Below are 18,979 nucleotides of genomic sequence, written 5' to 3'. Positions count from 1 at the left end.
TCATCAATAAGCTAAGGACCCTGGGACTAAACACCTCCCTCTGCAACTGGATCCTGGACTGCCTGACGGGCCGCCCTCAGGTGGTAAGGGTAGGTAACAATACATCCGCCACGCTGATACTCAACACGGGGGCCCCTCAGGGGTGTGTGCTCAGTCCCCTCCCTGTTCACTCATGACTGAACGGCCAGGCACGACTCCAACACCATCATTAAGTTTGCCGATGACACAACAGTGGTAGGTCTGATCAACGACAACGATGAGACAGCCTATATGGAGGAGGTCAGAGACCTGGCCAGGTGGTGCCAGGACAACAACCTCTCCCTCAACGTGATCAAGACAAAGGAGATGATTGAGGACTACAGGAAAAGGAGGACCGACACGCCCCCATTCTCATCGACGGGGCTGCAGTGGAGCAGGTTGAGAGCGCTTCAAGTTCCTTGGTGTCCACATCACTAACACACCAAGACAGTCGTGAAGAGGGCACGACTAAGAGGGTAATGCGAACGGCCCAGTACATCACTGGGACCAAGCTTCCTGCCACCCAGGACCTGTATACCTGGCGGTGTCAGAGGAAGGCCCTGAAAATCGTCAAAGGCTCCAGCCACCCTAGTCAAAGACTGTTCTCTATGCCACCGCACGCAAGTACCGGAGCGCCAAGTCTAGGTCCAAGAGGCTTCTTAACAGCTTCTTTCCCCAAGCCATAAGACTCCTGAACACCTAATCAAATGTCTACCCAGACTATTTGCATTGCCCCCCCCCCTCCCTCTTGTACACCGCTGCTACTGTCTGTTGTTGTCATCTATGCATAGTCACTTTAATAACCCTACCTACATGTACATATTACCTCAACTAACCGGTGCCCCCGCACATTGACTCTGTATCGGTACCCCCCTGTATATAGTCTCACTATTGTTACTTTACTGCTGCTCTTTATTTGCTTGTTACTTTTATTTCTTATTCTAATCCATATTTTTTTTTACCTGCATTGTTGGTTAGGGGCTCGTAAGAAAGCATTTCACTGTAAGGTCTACACCTGTTGTATTTGACGTGTGTGACTAATACAATTTGATTTGATTTGAATTGCTTTGTTAGTGCTATGACCTGTTAGTTCATATGCCTTACCACCGTGATATATAGGCCTAAGGCCGAGACAATAAGAAGACATAGTGGCAGAATAAATTCAATCACACCTTTGTTTCATCACAAAATCAGAGAGCAACATCTGTCCAGTGAAGTCCACAAAACATATTGCATGTTACAAACAGTTACAGCATGGTCAAGCAAGTTAATGTTTCCAACATTTTAACTAAACAACTATTGATTTAGAGTTACCGCAAGTTGCAAAGAAAACAGTTGCTGCCTCCACTATTCCAGCACCATTTCAACTTCAACATTATCTAATCACCTATGCTTAGTCTAATACAGTGACAACTAAAAGATACGAGAAACGATTTAGTCCAATCATCATAAGCTAAATATGATGTGGCTGGCCATGGTACTGATTTCTGTGTGTGTGTGCAAGTAGAAAAGACATGTTGTCTCACCCTACTTATAGAGAAACACCAATGCCGTCCTCTTTCATGTTGCCTAAACAGTCTATGACTCATACAGTACACGCTTTTAGTTTTTGTTGTCCTAGGCTACCTGGCTATAATGCTTGCTCGCTAGCCTAACTTCCTTTCATGGGCAACGATGTGCCAGGCCAGCTAGTTAACATTAGCCAGTCAACTACACCTAGCTACATGTTGAACTTCAATCCTCTCAGGCCAGCGGCACAATGCATACATTTATGGTTGGCTTCCAGTGTGATGTGATTGGTGTGAAGCCACTTTTTTTGGGTGCACCAGGAGTATTCACAACTGAGCTCGCTCTGTTTAGCTCAACGCTGATTAGCTATTATTTTCAAATAGCCAATCAAGGGGTCTGTTCTTAAGCACTTCCTGTGTTATTGAAAAGCCTTGACAGGCGGGTCAGTGTTTAGCCGGGAATGAGGGCACACTTTCTGGAATGTGCCCGCCACATGGCCAAATGTTGTTTTCAGTGTGTGTGCACTGTAGAACGGAGCATCTGCCTGTGTTGCTAGTGATGATGATGATGAAGAGGAGGGGAGTAGCGTAGGCAGCCAAAATATTTTACTTGGAGCATTAGGGGCAATTAGAAAGGCTGTTCTGTGCTTTTGAGTGTGTGTGTGTGTTGCAGAGCAATGTAAACAGACGAACGCACGCATGTACACACACACACACCCACACTCTACTGCGGTTGTGATTTGGTTTGATCTCTGATTAAATGTCATCTATTTCCTGAGTCCAGTCCATTCAGGGGGCTTACAGACCATACACCACCAAACCCACAACATGGACCAAATGGAAAATTAAAGTTGATCAACTCAGCACAATATATGTATGGATTCGCTGTGTGATTTATAGTTGAGTTTGTTTTCACATCACTGCTAGTTTTATAGAAGATCAGAGGGTTAGTAGTGTGTAAATAATTGTGTATTCAGACCGGATCATTGGCAATTCTACTGAGGGGTCCAACCCTATTAACCTCTGTCCACTGACTGGGTGGCCACCTGGGAGAAAAAAACAGCTTTTAACTAAATGAAATCATTCAGGGGCTGTTTTAACTCTTTATCCATATTAACACATGGATTTAAATCTGTTTGGCCACAGGCCAAGATTCATGCCATGTTAAAGACTGCTCTGCTAAGACATACTTAACTTACTCATAAATCACCTAGCCATCAAAACAGCAGTCTTTGTTCCTATGTCATAAATTTCTTCTCCTTTTCTTCTTTTTGTCTTTTTCACAGTCCCATAGAATCCTGTCAGAATTTCTACAAAGATTTCACGTTACAGATCGACATGTTCTTCAATGTCTTCTTCCTCCTCTACTTTGGCTTGCGGGTAAGTACTAATGCCCTATTAACGCGCACGTGCACACACACACACACTCCCATCTCTCTAATGGTGGGAGCTGTATTGACATAATACTGACTTGGTGCACTCCCAAAACCATTGGGGAAAAAGCCTGCCTGAAACCCTCAATGAATAAATAAAGTGCTAAGCTGCTTATGCAGCCACAACTCCACATGAATCACAACACTGACTGACATCTATTCACAAACAACATGCTGTATGTCAGGGAAGGATGTCAGGAAAGTGATCTCAGACAGCCCTCGCCTGAGGGTTAACATGTTTTATACAACATGTGGGTCCTGAATGCTGATTGGTTAAAACCACATTTCAGACGGTTTCTATTCCACAAGTTACTTATGTGATAAGGCCCGTGAAGCCGGTGTTTGGAGGATATATTAGTACGGGTGTTGTTCGGCCCGAGACAAAGTCGAGTGCCGGCAAACCGTGCCAATGTATCCTCCAAACACCGGCTTCAAGGGGAGTATCACTTTTATTAAATGGGTTGCCAACATATTCAAATAATGATTGACATATTTTTATTTAAAAAAATATTTTGAGAAATGTATTCATACCATTTTATCCTTCCACAAGATATAGTCCTGACACAAATCTAGGGTTGCTACCCAAGCAGGCTGGTTGTTTGTTCTATTGGTTCGGTTGCTAGAGACGTGACCCCGTCGTTCAGTCTTTTTGTTCTGTATCGTTCGTTCTAAATGTTCCATTGCCAAACTGGCTGGCAATGTTCTTATCCCTTGCTTGCTCGCTAGCCAACTACGGCTAACTTAGTCACGTCAAAAAGTGCAGCCAGAATAACAACATAAGCTGCATTTGTTTAAGCTGTTTTCTAGTGACATTTATTTGGATACATCCATAACAATGAGCTAATGAGGCACGATTTCACCTGGCGTAGAAATGTGCTCAGTCGTCAGGACACTGTTGTTCAGGGGAGCTAGCCAACAACACAGCTAACAACACAGCTAACAACACAGCTAACACAATCAGTTCAAACTGAAGCTGGAAACACTGCAAACTAGCTGCACTTTCATTTTACCTTTTTTTCAATTGACATTTTCTTTGTATATATCCATAAAAACGATGCCAGCTGATTTCATGATTTTGACTGGCTGAGAAACGCTCCCTGCCTGCCTGTCTCGTCCCGACTCCCGACATGTGCATTACTATGGGGCGGCTGGAGATCGAATTTGAATATTGAAACAATGTTGCTGTCTCTCTCGCCGACATTTGCAAGGTTTATACAAATCTCCGCTGTTGAAAATTTAATTTTAGTCTAAAAGAAATGTGAGATAATGTCAAGATGTTTTTTATAGTGGAGATCAAGTTTATAAAATGCCCGGCTGGGCTGATGAGACAGTGGATTACGCAGTCAGATGGAACAGAGTAAATAGGCATTTTAACATCGTAGCCGGTGGTAACCGGTGTAGCCGGTGGTAACTTGTGGAATAGACACCGGCTGGAACGTGGCTTTAACCAATCAGCATTCAGGATTAGACCGACCCATTGTATAACACCGGCAAAATGTATGATGTTAAAATGCCTATTTACGGCCTCCCGAGTGGCGCAATGGTCTAAGGCACTGTATAGCAGTGCTAGCTAGAGATCCTGGTTCAAGTACAGGCTCTGTTGCACCCATGGGGCGGCGCACAATTGGCCCAGCGTCGTCTGGGTTAGGGGAGGGTTTGGCCGGCCGGGATGTCCTTGTCCCATCGCTCTCTAGCAACTCCTGTGGCGGGCCGTGCGCCTGCACGCTGACACGGTCGCCAGGTGTACAGTGTTTCTTCCGACACATTGGTGCAGCTGGCCTGCGGGTTAAGCGGGCATTGTGTCAAGAAGCAGTGCGGCTTGGCTGGGTCGTGTTTTGGAGGACGCACGGCTCTCGACCTTCGCCTCTCCCAAGTCCGTACGGGTGTTGCAGCAATTGGACAAGACTGTGACTACCAATTGGATATCACGAAATTGGGGAGAAAAAGGGAGGGGAAAAAAGCCTATTTACTCTGTTGCATCTGACTGCGCTAGTGGCTTCTGGCAACTTTTGTTCATGATAGATTCTCTCTTATACATTATATATCATACGGTCTTTTCTAAAATGGATTAAATAAGCATTGTTTCTCATCAATCTACACACAATACCCCATAATGACAATGCGAAAACAGGTTTTTCGAAAAACAGAAATACCTTATTTACATAAGTATTCAAACCCTTTGCTATGAGACTCGAAATTGAGCTCAGGTTTATCCTGTTTCCAGTGATCATCCTTGAGATGTTTCTACAACTTGATTGGAGTCCACCTGTGGTAAATTCAATTGATTGGACATGATTCGGAAAGGCACACACCTGTCTGTATAAGGTCCCATAGTTGACAGTGCATGTCAGATCAAAACCAAGGCTTGAGGTCAAAGGAATTGTCCGTAGAGCTCAGAGACAGGATTGTTTCGAGGAATAGACCAAAGCATTTCTGCAGCATTGAAGGTCACCAAGAACACAGTGCCTTTCATCATTCTTAAATGGAAGAAGTTAGGAACCACCAAGACTCTTCCTGAGCTGGCCGCCCAGCCAAAATGAGCAATCGGGGGAGAAGCGCCTTGGTCAGGGAGGTGACCGAGAAACTGATGGTCACTCTGACAGAGCTCCAGAGTTCCTCTGTGGAGATGGGAGAACCTTCCAGAAGGTCAACCATCTCTGCAGCACTCTACCAATCAGGCCTTTATGGTAGGTAGAATGGCCAGGCGGAAGCCACTTCTCAGTAAAAGGCACATGACAGCCCACATAGAGTTTGACAAAAAGCACCTAAAGGACTCTCATACTATGAGAAACAAGATTCTCTGGTCTGATGAAACCAAGTTTGAACTCTGGTCTGAGTGCCAAGCGTCACGTCTGGAGGAAACCTGGCACCATCCCAACTGTGAAGCATGGTGGTGGCAGCATCATGCTGTTGGGATGTTTTTCAGCAGCAGGGACTGGGAGACTAGTCAGGATCGAGGGAAAAATGAACAGAGCAAAGTACAAAGATATAGATCCTTGATGAAAACCTACTCCAGAGCACTCAGGACCTCAGACTGGGGCAAAAGTTCACCTTCCAACAGGACAACGACCCTAAGCACACAGCCAAGACAATGCAGGAGTGGCTTCGGGACAAGTCTCTGATTGTCCTTGAGTGGCCCAGCCAGAGCCAGGACTTGAACCCGATCGAACATCTCTGGAGAGACCTGAAAATAGCTGTGCAGCAACGCTTCCCATCCAACCTATCAGAGCTTGAGAGGATCCACAGAGAAGAATGGGAGAAACTCCCCAAATACAGTTGTACCAAGTTTGTAGCGTCATACCCAAGAAGACTCAAGGCTGTAATCGCTGCCAAAGGTGCTTAAACAAAGTACTGAGTAAAAAGGGTCTGAAAACTTATGTAAAAAATAAATAAAATTAAAACTATTTTTGCTTTGTGTTGTGTGTGGATTGATGAGGGGGATAAAATGATCATTTTTTGAATAGGGCTGAAATGTAACAAAGTGTGGAAAAAGTCAAGGGGTCTGAATACTTCCTGAATGCACTGTACATCTTATACTTAGATACAGTATATGAAATGCATGTATTATGTTGCTATATGCTCAAGGTTCAAATAAAACATAAAGATCTATATTTGAACTCTATAAAATAAAAGGATTACATTTCACTTTAACACTCCTGTTTCTGTTTTCCATTCAGCCATGATCTTTATGAGATGATAATAGCACATTGTAAAGTGAGCATAAATGCTCCTGATAACTGTTAAAATGCATTATGATGGCATTGTAAGTCATTGTACCTACAGCCTGCTATGAACTGAATGAGAAATAGAAGCAACACATTTAGCCTGCAACATGGATTTTAAGGAATGTGTTACCACCATGAATTGTTACTTCTATGTCTCCCTTCAGTTCATAGCAGCCAATGAGAAGTCTTCCAATACATCAGTTTTTAGTACAAATAAACGACAACGTTTGTTTGTTGAGTTTTGTTTTTGGTCAAAAAGACCGAAATCAACCGGAATTTATTTATTTATTGAGGTAATCCGTTTCCAAGTATTCTCACAAATAAATGATTTAAAAAAAGAGAGATGTATGTGATCGTGTCTCAATGTACAGTAATCCAGGTATGAAATTGTTATTTTTAAATACACTCTCTTTTTGGGCTTAGTTGTGGTCAATTTGTATAGTACAAATTATTATAATTATGTTCCCGTCCCCCGACAATCTGCTCCGACAGAAATGGTCCCGCGGCTGATTCTAGTTGCCTACCCCTGTAATACATTATAACTGCATCAACATAATACAGTATACTTGCAGGCTTTAAGTGAAGTGTTACCCTTCTATTTCTCCTTCAGTTCATAGCAGCCAATGATAAGCTGTGGTTCTGGCTGGAGGTCAACTCAGTTGTGGACTTCTTCACTGTTCCTCCTGTCTTCGTATCTGTCTACTTGAACAGGAGCTGGCTGGGTAAGGATAAACGTTTCTCTTTCTACATTTCTCTCCATTTCTCTACAATGACTCGGAGCAGTGTGAGAGTTATTTATATGGCAAAGTACTGTACCTGGAAAACTTAATGTCATGACAGCTCTAAGTTGCCATCTATTGGACATTCTTTGCACAGCGTCCTCTACAGGTTCAGCCTGGGAAACATACAATGGCCTGGATTGTATCATGGTTGACTTTTCTCAGTAGGCTATGCAGCAGTAGCGTGGTGACGCTATCGTTAGCATTGACTAGCTATACAGGATGATGAAAAAGTTTGAAATTGGCTTCTGTTATAATTAGCCGTTCTCTGCGCTCCCACTACATTATACTGTAGTTTGATATAAAAGAAGACAGAGCCCAGCCAACAGCGACTGTTCCTATAACATTAGGGAAAGTTGCAATGGAGTCGCCATTTGGTTTACATTTGAGAGATTTTATTTAGAATTTGAATTGCAAAAAAAAAAAAGGATAAAGTGTTTAGGGGGAAAAAGAGAAGTTGCCATTTTAACATTCTCAGAACGTCCCTACTAACGTTATTGGAATGCAGAGGTAACCAGAAATGGTTTACTGGGAGGTAGCTCTCGGGAGTCTTGAATCATCCTCTTTATTTCTGGACGTAGTTGAAAAAGGAAACTGGGAGGGAAGCCATTGTTTTGAGATGGCCTAGATTTCCCTCTCCGCACCGTGAATATGCATTCATAAATTATTTATGTGTTTATCTATTCATACTGGGGAAGCCAGTGAGATTAAAAAATCACTTTGAGGGAGAATGTGTCAGATAACACAGAAGAATACACCCCCGAACAGCCCACTCACGTCACATTTTGTTTGTGTAGAGGCGGACGGACACGTTCTGTACGTCAGACAGTGTATTTTAGGGTCATCTGGTTATAAACGGTCCCACACACACACACCACGTGTGTGAAATAGATTGTGTGTTTGCGCTAGCGTACATTACATGTTTGTTTATTGCTGTGTGATTGTGTGTTGATGTGTTTAAGTGTGTGTTACGTAGCAACAGCTATGACTGTCCCAGCGATCCATTTATTTATTTATTTTATTGAACATTTATTTAACTAGGCAAGTCAGTTAAGAACACATTTTTATTTACAATGACGGCCTACCAAAAGGCCTCCTGCGGGGACGGGGGCTGGGATTAAAAATACAATAAAATAAAAATTTTGGACAAAACACACATCATGACAAGAGAGACAACTCAACACTGCATAAAGAGAGACCTAAGACAACAACGTAGTATGACAGTAACACATGACAACACAGCATGGTAGCAACACAACATGACAACAACATGGCGGCAGCACAACATGACAACAACATGGCGGCAGCACAACATGACAACCACATGGCAGCAACACAACAAGGCAGCTGCACAACATGGTAGCAGCACAAAACATGGTACAAACATTATTGGGCACAGACAACAGCACACAGGGCAAGAAGGTAGAGACAACAATGCATCACACAATCCATTGACTGGGTCTACACCAGAAAACACTGTGCCTTAACTCTCTCTCCTTCGCTGTGTGTGTTTGTGTGCGTGTGTGCGTGTGTGTGTGTGTGTGTGTGTGTGTGTGTGTGTGTGTGTGTGTGTGTGTGTGTGTGTGTGTGTGTGTGTGTGTGTGTGTGTGTGTGTGTGTGTGTGTGTGTGTGTGTGTGTGTGTGTGTGTGTGTGTGTGTGTGTGTGTGATAGGCCTATACGGTGCTATAGTGCCATGCAGGTCAAACTCTCCATTATCAACTGGTTGATATCAGAGGGGCCTCTAACTAGGGACAGGGTATTAGGCCAGGGTATTATTAGGATGAGCTGGTACTGGACATATCAGAGGTCTGCAGGAAATGAGAAGGTATGAAATTATAGCATCATGACAATGATTGACAACAGGAGGGATTCCAATTATAGCTAGATAGTCCAATGCTTGATCTGATACTGTAGATGTATTATCAGGTAGATATTACATCAGACTCCAGGGTTAGAGTTAGCTGTAGATATTACATCAGACTCTAGTGTTAGTTAGCTGTAGATATTACATCAGACTCTAGTGTTAGTTAGCTGTAGATATTACATCAGACTCCAGGGTTAGAGTTAGCTGTAGATATTACATCAGACTCCAGGGTTAGAGTTAGCTGTAGATATTACATCAGACTCTAGTGTTATAGTTAGCTGTAGATATTACATCAGACTCTAGGGTTAGAGTTAGCTGTAGATATTACATCAGACTCTAGGGTTAGAGTTAGCTGTAGATATTACATCAGACTCTAGGGTTAGAGTTAGCTGTAGATATTACATCAGACTCTAGGGTTAGAGTTAGCTGTAGATATTACATCAGACTCTAGTGTTATAGTTAGCTGTAGATATTACATCAGACTCTAGGGTTAGAGTTAGCTGTAGATATTACATCAGACTCTAGGGTTAGAGTTAGCTGTAGATATTACATCAGACTCTAGGGTTAGAGTTAGCTGTAGATATTACATCAGACTCTAGGGTTAGAGTTAGCTGTAGATATTACATCAGACTTTAGGGTTAGAGTTAGCTGTAGATATTACATCAGACTCCAGGGTTAGAGTTAGCTGTAGGTATTACATCAGACTCTAGTGTTAGAGTTAGCTGTAGATATTACATCAGACTCTAGTGTTAGAGTTAGCTGTAGATATTACATCAGACTCCATGGTCAGATTTTTTTTTTTCAATTAAGAGTAAAGATTATTGTATGGGACAACATACAAATGTAAAAAAACCATTTAGTTAATGTATTTATTGGTTTCTTATCATTTTGATAAGAGATGAACATGTAATGGTTTGAAGGTTGTTTCTAAAAAAATATATAAAAATGTATCAATTTGAAGGTTGTGTCATTAGATTTGGGGTGTGGTGGGTTGAAAGAAATTCTTGCGGAGAAAAAAGGGTTCCCCAGAAATTCTGCTGAAAAAGTTTGAATACCACTGTTCCAACGGTACTGTTACATCAGACTCCAGGTCTAACATGAATAATCTGTCCAGTGGTTGGTGACTGAGTGACATGTCTAATGTGCTCACATCCATCTCTATTGAGTTATGCTCCAGTCGGCAGTTGACACATTTGCAAAGGCTTCACTGATAATCAATAGACAGATCCATCAATGGTTTGAGTGGACATCAATTCTATTTCCGTCTCACTAATTGTGTTTTGTCTCCAGTCGTCTGTTTCAGAGGAAAACAATGATGATGTTAACACAGTTTAACATCAACTCCTGTGGACTCATTCAGTTTGCTCGCTCTGTGTGACTAAATGCTATGCAACGCACGCACGCACGCACACACGCACACACACACACACACACACACTACTAGGTGATAGCAGATCATAATTGTTACAGTACATCACATTTGAGTAGCCTACTCTATTCTCCACCAGAGGACTGTCCTCTCTATGCATTTCTCATTTCCCATGTTCTTTCACCTTCTGCTAAATTGGCTTTAAATTAAGAGGGTAGAGAAACGTGCGGCTAATCTAAAAAGACACGCAGCGTTCCTACATGGAAATAAGAAATTAATCTTCTTAAACTACGTGAAGTGGGTATCTCTCCCTCGAGAGCGAGAAGGCCATAGCCAGGCTAGCTGTGTTGGATTAGCATACAAACGGCTCTTTGAAAGATGCTAGCTAGCCTCTAGCCCCAGAGCCCCAATCCTCAAGCCCCTCACCCTCTCCCAAATGTATTCCAGTCCTGCTAGGGCTTCACTGCCTTTCTTTCTCTCGTAGAAAGAGCAGAGCTTGCGTAGGATGTTAAGGCAGCTTTTAAATGACACAGTGGAACTGTATAAATATAGGAGTAACTAGAGACTGTATAAATATAGGAATAACGAGACTGTATAAATATAGCAGTAACTAGAGACTGTATAAATATAGGAGTAACTAGAGACTGTATAAATGCAGGAGTAACTAGAGACTGTAAATACAGGAGTAACTAGAGACTGTCAATCATAAAAAGTTATACAGTCTATAAATGTGTGTCACAGCATCATAGGACTGAGCTTGTTGTCATTGCAAGCAATCTCAATGCTGTGCATTACAGGGAAGACATCCTCCTCCCTCATGACCCTCCAGCATGACAATGCCACCAGCCATACTGCTCGTTCTGTGCGTGATTTCCTGCAAGACAGGAATGTCAGTGTTCTGCCATGGCCAGCGAAGAGCCCGGATCTCAATCCCATTGAGCACGTCTGGGACCTGTTGGATTGGAGGGTGAGGGCTAGGGCCATTCCCCCCAGAAATGTCCGGGAACTTGCAGGTGCCTTGGTAGAAGAGTGGGGTAACATCTCACAGCAAGAGCTGGCAAGTCTGGTGCAGTCCATGAGGAGGAGATGCATTGCAGTACTTAATGCAGCTGGTGGCCACACCAGATACTGACTGTTACTTTTGATTTTGACCCCCTCTTTGTTCAGGGACACATTATTCCATTTCTGTTAGTCACATGTCTGTGGAAATTGTTCAGTTTATGTCTCAGTTGTTGAATCTTGTTATGTTCAGACAAATATTTGCACATGTTAAGTTTGCTGAAAATAAACGCAGTTGACAGTGAGAGGACGTTTCTTTTTTTGCTGAGTTTATATATAGGAGTAACTAGAGACTGTGTACAGTTGAAGTCGTAGGTTTACATACATTAGAGTCATTAAAACTCCAATCACTCTGCAAATTTCTTGTTAACAAACTATAGTTTTGGCAAGTCGGTTAGAACATCTACTTTGTGCATGACACAAGTAATTTTCCAACAATTGTTTTCAGACAGATTATTTCACTTATAATTCACTGTATCACAATTCCATTGGGTCAGAAGTTTACATGACTGTGCCTTTAAACAGCTTGGAAAATTCCAGAAAATGATGTCATGGCTTTAGAAGCTTCTGATAGGCTAATTGACATAATTTATTCAATTGGAGGTGTACCTGTGGATGTATATCAAGGCCTACCTTCAAACTCAGTGCCTCTTTGCTTGACATCATGGGAAAATCAAAAGAAATCAGCCAAGAATTGTAGACCTCCACAAGTCTGGTTCATCCTTGGGAGCAATTTCCAAATGCCTGAAGGTACCACGTTAATCTGTACAAACAATTGTACGCAAGTATAAACACCATGGGACCACGCAGCCGCCATACCGCTCAGGAAGGAGACGTGTTCTGTCTCCTAGAGATGAACGTACATTGATGCGAAAAGTGCAAATCAATCCCAGAACAACAGCAAAGGACCTTGTGAAGATGCTGGAGGTAACAGGCACAAAAGTATCTATATCCACAGTAAAACGAGTCCTATATTGACATAACCTGAAAGGACGCTGGAAGAAGGAAGAAGCCACTGCTCCAAAACCGCCATAAAAAAGCCAGACTATGGTTTGCAACTGCACATGGGGACAAAGATCGTAATTTTTGGAGAAATGTCCTCTGGTCTGATGAAACAAAAATAGAACTGTTCGGCCATAATGACCCTTGTTATGTTTGGAGGAAAAAGGGGGACGCTTGCAAGCCGAAAAACACCATCCCAACCGTGAAGCATGGGGTGGCAGCATCATGTTGTGGGGGTGCTTTGCTGCAGGAGGGATTGGTGCACTTCACAAAATAGATGGCATCATGATGAGGAAGGAAAATTATGTGGATATATTGAAGCAATATCTCAAGACATCAGTCAGGAAATTAAAGCTTGGTAGCAAATGGGTCTTCCAAATAGACAATGACCCCAAGCATACTTCCAAAATTGTGGCAAAATGGCTTAAGGACAACAAAGTCAAAGTATTGGAGTGGCCATCACAAAGCCCTGACCTCAATCTAATAGAAAATTTGTGGGCAGAACTGAACAAGCGTGCTACCAAATACTAATTGAGTGTATGTAATCTTCTGACCCACTGGGTGTAGGGGGTGCGTACTGGCGGCAGAGAAGTCAGGCGCAGGAGAGCAAAAACTGATTTACAACGGCACAGTTTAATAAACAAAACCACCGTAAACAGAACAATAAATCAATGGGTAAACAAAACCCGGTACACACCAGCATAACGTGCACAAGCACTACAAATAAACAATACCGGACAAGGACATGGGGGGAACAGAGGGTTAAATACACAACATGTAATGATGGAATTGAAACCAGGTGTGTGGGAAGACAAGACAAAACAAATGGAAAATGAAAGGTGGATCGGCGATGGCTAGAAGACCGATGACGTCGACCGCCGAACGCCGCCAGAACAAGGAGAGGGACCGACTTCGGTGGAAGTCGTGACAATACCCCCCCTTGACGTGCGGCTTCAGCAGCGCGCCGACACCGGCCTCGGGGACGGCCCGGAGGGCGAGGCGCAGGGCGATCCGGATGAAGACGGTGGAACTCCTGCAGCATTGAAGGGTCCAACACGTCCTCGACCGGATCCCAGCACCTTTCCTCCGGACCGTACCCCTCCCACTCCACGAGATACTGAAGGCCCCTCGCCTGACGCCTCGAATCTAGTATGGAGCGAATGGAGTATGCCGGGGCTCCCTCGATGTTCAGAGGGGGCGGAGGAACCTCCCGTACCTCAAACTCCTGGAGTGGGCCAGCCACCACCGGCCTTTGGAGAGACGGTTAATATGGGGGTTAATATGGTAATCTGGGGGAAGCTGTAACCTATAACAAACCTCGTTCACTCTCCTCAGGACTTTAATTGGCCCCACAATCCTTGGACCCAGCTTCCAGCAGGGCAGGCGGAGGTGCAGGTTTCGGGTCGAGAGCCAGACCTGATCCCCCGGTGCGAACACCGGGGCCTCACTGCTGTGACGGTCTGCGTTCTCTTGCTGGCGCAGCATGGCCCGCTGAAGGTGAACACGGGCAGCTTCCCACTACAGGCGCCAGAACCGGCTGTAGTACCCCAGTACGCACTGGAAGGGAGAGAGGTTAGTAGTTCTGTGCCATCTCGGCCCAGGGCACGAACGCCGCCCACTCCCTCGGCCGGTCCTGGCAGTAGGACCGCAGAAACCTACCCACATCCTGGTTTACTCTCTCCACCTGCCCATTACTCTCAGGGTGAAACCCTGAAGTAAGGCTGATCGAGACCCCGCCTTCCAGACCCTAGATGTGAACTGATCAGACACTATATCCTCAAGCACCCCGTAGTGCCGGAAGACATGCGTAAACAAGGCCTCCGCAGTCTGTAGGGCTGTAAGGAGACCGGGCAGAGGGAGGAGACGACAGGACTTAGAGAACCAATCCACAACGACCAGGATCGTGGTGTTACCCTGTGAGGGGGGAAGATCGGTAAGAAAATCCACCGACAGGTGCGACCAAGGTCGTTGTGGAACGGGTAAGGGGTGTAGCTTCCCTCTGGGCAGGTGCCTAGGAGCCTTACACTGGGCGCACACCGAGCAGGAGGAAACATAAACCCTCACGTCCTTAGCCAAGGTAGGCCACCAGTACCTCCCGCTCAAACAGCGCACTGTCCGACTGATCCCAGGATGACCAGAGGAGGGTGACGTGTGGGCCCAATAGCTCAACCGGTCACGAACAGCAGACGGGACGTACACACGCACAGCAGGACACTGGACGGGAGCGGGCTCTGCACGTAACGCCTGCTCAATGTCCGCGTCCAGCTCCCACACTACCCGCGCGACCAGGCAGGAGGCGGGGAGTATGAGAGTGTGATCCATGGGCCGCTCCTCTGTGTCATACAGCCGGGACAATGTGTCTGTCTTCACGTTCTGGGAGTCTGGTCTATATGAAAGGGTGAACACAAAACGGGTGAAAAACATGGCCCACCTTGCCTGACGAGGGTTCAGTCTCCTCGCTGCCCGAATGTACTCCAGATTGCGGTGGTCAGTCCAGATGAGAAAAGGGTGTTTAGCCCCCTCAAGCCAATGTCTCCACGCCTTCAAGGCCTTGACGACAGCCAACAGCTCCCGGTCCCCCACGTCATAGTTTCGCTCCGCCGGGCTGAGCTTCTTCGAGAAGAAGGCGCAGGGGCGGAGCTTCGGTGGCGTACCCGAGCCCTGAGAGAGCACAGCTCCTATCCCAGCCTCGGACGCATCCACCTCCACTATGAACGCCAAATAGGGATCCGGATGGGCCAGCACGGGACCCGAGGTAAACAGAGCCCTCAGGTGACCAAAAGCCCTGTCCGCCTCAGCTGACCACTGCAAACGTACCGGGCCCCCCTTCAGCAATGAGGTAATGGGAGCCGCTACCTGACCAAAGCCCCGGATAAACCTCCGGTAGTAGTTGGCAAACCCTAATAACCGCTGCACCTCCTTTACCGTGGTGGGAGTCGGCCAATTACGCACGGCTGAAATGCGGTCACTCTCCATCTCCACCCCTGAGGTGGAAATGCGATACCCTAGGAAGGAGACGGACTGCTGGAAGAACAGGCATTTCTCAGCCTGACGTACAGGTCATGCTCCAACAGACGACCAAGCACCCTGCGCACAAGGGACACATGCTCGGCGCGTGTAGCGGAGTATATCAGATGTCATCAATATACACCACTACACCCTGCCCATGGAGGTCCCTGAAAATCTCGTCTACAAAGGCTTGGAAGACTGATGGCGCATTCTTCAACCCGTACGGCATGATGAGGTACTCATAGTGCCCTGAGGTGGTACTGAAAGCTGTCTTCCACTCGTCTCCCTCTTGGATACGCACCAGGTTGCATGCGCTCCTGAGATCTAGTTTGGTGAAGAAGCACGCCCCGTGCTTTGACTCAATCGCTGTGGCTATGAGCGGTAGCGGGTAACTATACCTCACCGTGATCTGGTTCAGACCCCGATAGTCAATACACAGGCAAAGATCTCCCTCCTTCTTCTTCACAAAAAAGAAACTCGAGGAGGCGGGTGAAGTAGAGGACCAAATGTACCCCTGACGCAGGGATTCGGAGACATATGTTTCCATAGCCTCCGCCTGTGAGAGGGGATACACGTGACTCCTGGGAAGTGCAGCGTCTACCAGGAGATTTATCGCACAATCGCCCCGTCGATGGGATGGTAATTGAGTCGCCTTCTTTTTAGAGAAGGCGAGAGCCATATCGGCATATTCAGGGGGAATGCGCACGGTGGAGACCTGGTCTGGACTTTCTACCGTAGTAGCACCAACGGAAACCCCTAAACACTTCCCCGAGCACTCTTGCGGACACCCCATGAGAGCCCTCTGTGGCCAAGAAACAGTGGGGTCATGACAAGCTAACCAGGGTAGGCCTAGCACCACTGGAAACGCAGGAGAGTTAATAAGGAAGAGACTAATTCTCTCCTTGTGACCCTCCTGCGTCACCATGCCCAGAGGAGCGGTGGCCTACCTAATCAACCCTGACCCTAATGGTCGACTATCTAAGGCGTGAACGGGGAAGGGCACAGCCACGGGAACAATAGGGATCCCTAAACTATTGGCGAACGATCTATTAATAAAATTCCCAGCCGTGCCTGAATCGATCATCTCCTTATGCTAGGAATGCGGGGGAAACTCAGGAAAAGTGACATACACAAACATATGTGCAACAGAGGGTTCTGGGTGAGAATGGTGCCGGGTCACCTGGGGTGACGCCAGAGCGCCCTGCCTGCTGCCTCGATACCCAGAGGAACAAACCCGGCACCGACCGACAGTGTGACCTCTGCGGGCACAGATGGTGCACGAGTTGGAACCCCCTCTGGTCTCCCTGTGCACAGTCCCTCCCAGCTCCATGGGTATCGGAGAGGGGGCGCGGGGGGATGGAACGAACAGACCCCGATCTGAACGTCCGCGGGTAGCCAGCAGGTTATCCAGCCGGAATGACAGGTCCACCAGCTGGTCGAACGTGAGGGTGGTGTCTCTGCAGGCCAACTCCCGACGGACGTCCTCGCGCAGACTGCAGTGATAATGGTCGATCAGGACCCTGTCGTTCCATCCCGCGCCGGCAGCCAGGGTCTGAAACTCCAGGGCGAACTCCTGGGTGCTCCTCGTCCCCTGCCTCAGATGGAAGAGGCGTTCACCCGCCGCTCTACCCTCGGGCGGGTGGTCGAAGAATGGGTGAACTCCTCAAACTGGTCCAACGCCGCATCCCCCTCTCTCCATATGGCGTTGGCCCACTCCAGGGCTTTCCCGGTGAGGCACGAGACGAGGGCGGATGAGGGCTCCGATGGAGCCGGGTGGACGGCTGCCAGGTATAAGTCCAGCTGCAACAGGAACCCCTGGCAGTTCGCAGCCGTCCCATCGTATTCCTGGGGAAGGGAGAGACGAATCCCACTGGGTCCAGGAGAAGGAGGGGCGCCTAGTGGAGACCCCGGTTGTGCTGGTGGAGGCGCTGGGAGAACTCCCTGTCTCTCCCAGTGGTCCATTGTCTGGACAACGCGGCCCATGGCGGTGCCAAGATGGTGGAGCATTGCTGCGTGCTCCCAGACGCGCTCCTCCACCCCTATACCCGGAGTACCTGCTTCTGCTGACTCCATAAGTTTGGTCCGGTATTCTGTACGGGGTGCGTACTGGCGGCAGAGAAGTCAGGCGCAGGAGAGTAAAAACTGATTTACAACGGCACAGTTTAATAAACAAAACCACCGTAAACAGAACAATAAATCAATGGGTTAACAAAACCCGGTACACACCAGCATAACGTGCACAAGCACTACAAATACACAATACCGGACAAGGACATGGGGGGAACAGAGGGTTAAATACACAACATGTAATGATGGAATTGAAACCAGGTGTGTGGGAAGACAAGACAAAACAAATGGAAAATGAAAGGTGGATCGGCGATGGCTAGAAGACCGGTGACTTCGAACGCCGCCCGAACAAGGAGCGGGACTGACTTCGGCGGAAGTCGTGACACTGGGAATGTGATGAAAGAAATTAAAGCTGAAATAAATCATTCTCTCTACTATTATTCTGACATTTCACATTCTTAAAATAAAGTGGTGATCCTAACTGACCTAATACAGGGAATTTTTTACTAGGATTAAATGTCAGGAATTGTGAAAAATTTTGTTTAAATGTATTTGGCTAAGGTGTATGTAAACTTCCAAATTCAACTGTATATAGGAATAACTGGAGACTGTGTATATATATATATATATATAGGAGTAACTAGAGACTGTATAAATATAGGAGTAACTAGAGACTGTATAAATATAGTCGGAACTATATAGACTGTATAAATATAGTCATAACTATATAGACTGTTTAAACATAGGAGTAACTAGAGACTGTATAACTATAGGAGTAACTAGAGACTGTATACATATAGTCGGAACTATATAGACTGTATAAATATAGTCATAACTATATAGACTGTTTAAACATAGGAGTAACTAGAGACTGTATAACTATAGGAGTAACTAGAGACTGTATAAATATAGGAGTACCTAGTGACTATAAATATAGGAGTAACTATATAGACTCTATAAATATAGGAGTAACTAGAGACTGTATAACTATAGGAGTAACTAGAGACTATATATATACGAGTAACTAGAGACTGTATATATAGGAGTAACTAGAGACTGTATGAATATAGGAGTAACTATATAGACTGTATAAATATAGGAGTAACTATATAGACTGTATAAATATAGGAGTAACTATATTGTCT

General features: G+C 45.7%; 1 protein-coding gene across 9 annotated transcripts in view; it reads left to right on the top strand.

The window, feature by feature from the left end:
* LOC139562676 (calcium-activated potassium channel subunit alpha-1a-like) overlaps positions 1 to 18,979 on the top strand; it is a 344,203-nt gene that overhangs the window by 206,955 nt on the left and 118,269 nt on the right. For all 9 annotated transcript variants that reach the window (XM_071380568.1, XM_071380575.1, XM_071380570.1 and 6 more), the window contains exons 4-5: positions 2,813 to 2,906; positions 7,295 to 7,406. In XM_071380568.1, coding sequence (XP_071236669.1) covers positions 2,813 to 2,906; positions 7,295 to 7,406 — 206 coding nt within the window. The remainder of the gene's footprint in view (positions 1 to 2,812; positions 2,907 to 7,294; positions 7,407 to 18,979) is intronic.

The sequence above is a fragment of the Salvelinus alpinus genome, chromosome 32 (assembly GCF_045679555.1).
Source record: "Salvelinus alpinus chromosome 32, SLU_Salpinus.1, whole genome shotgun sequence".
In the NCBI taxonomy this organism is placed as follows: Eukaryota; Metazoa; Chordata; class Actinopteri; order Salmoniformes; family Salmonidae; genus Salvelinus; species Salvelinus alpinus.
The sequence above is the reverse complement of the archived record's forward strand: the minus strand, read 5'-3'. Positions and strand labels throughout refer to the sequence as shown.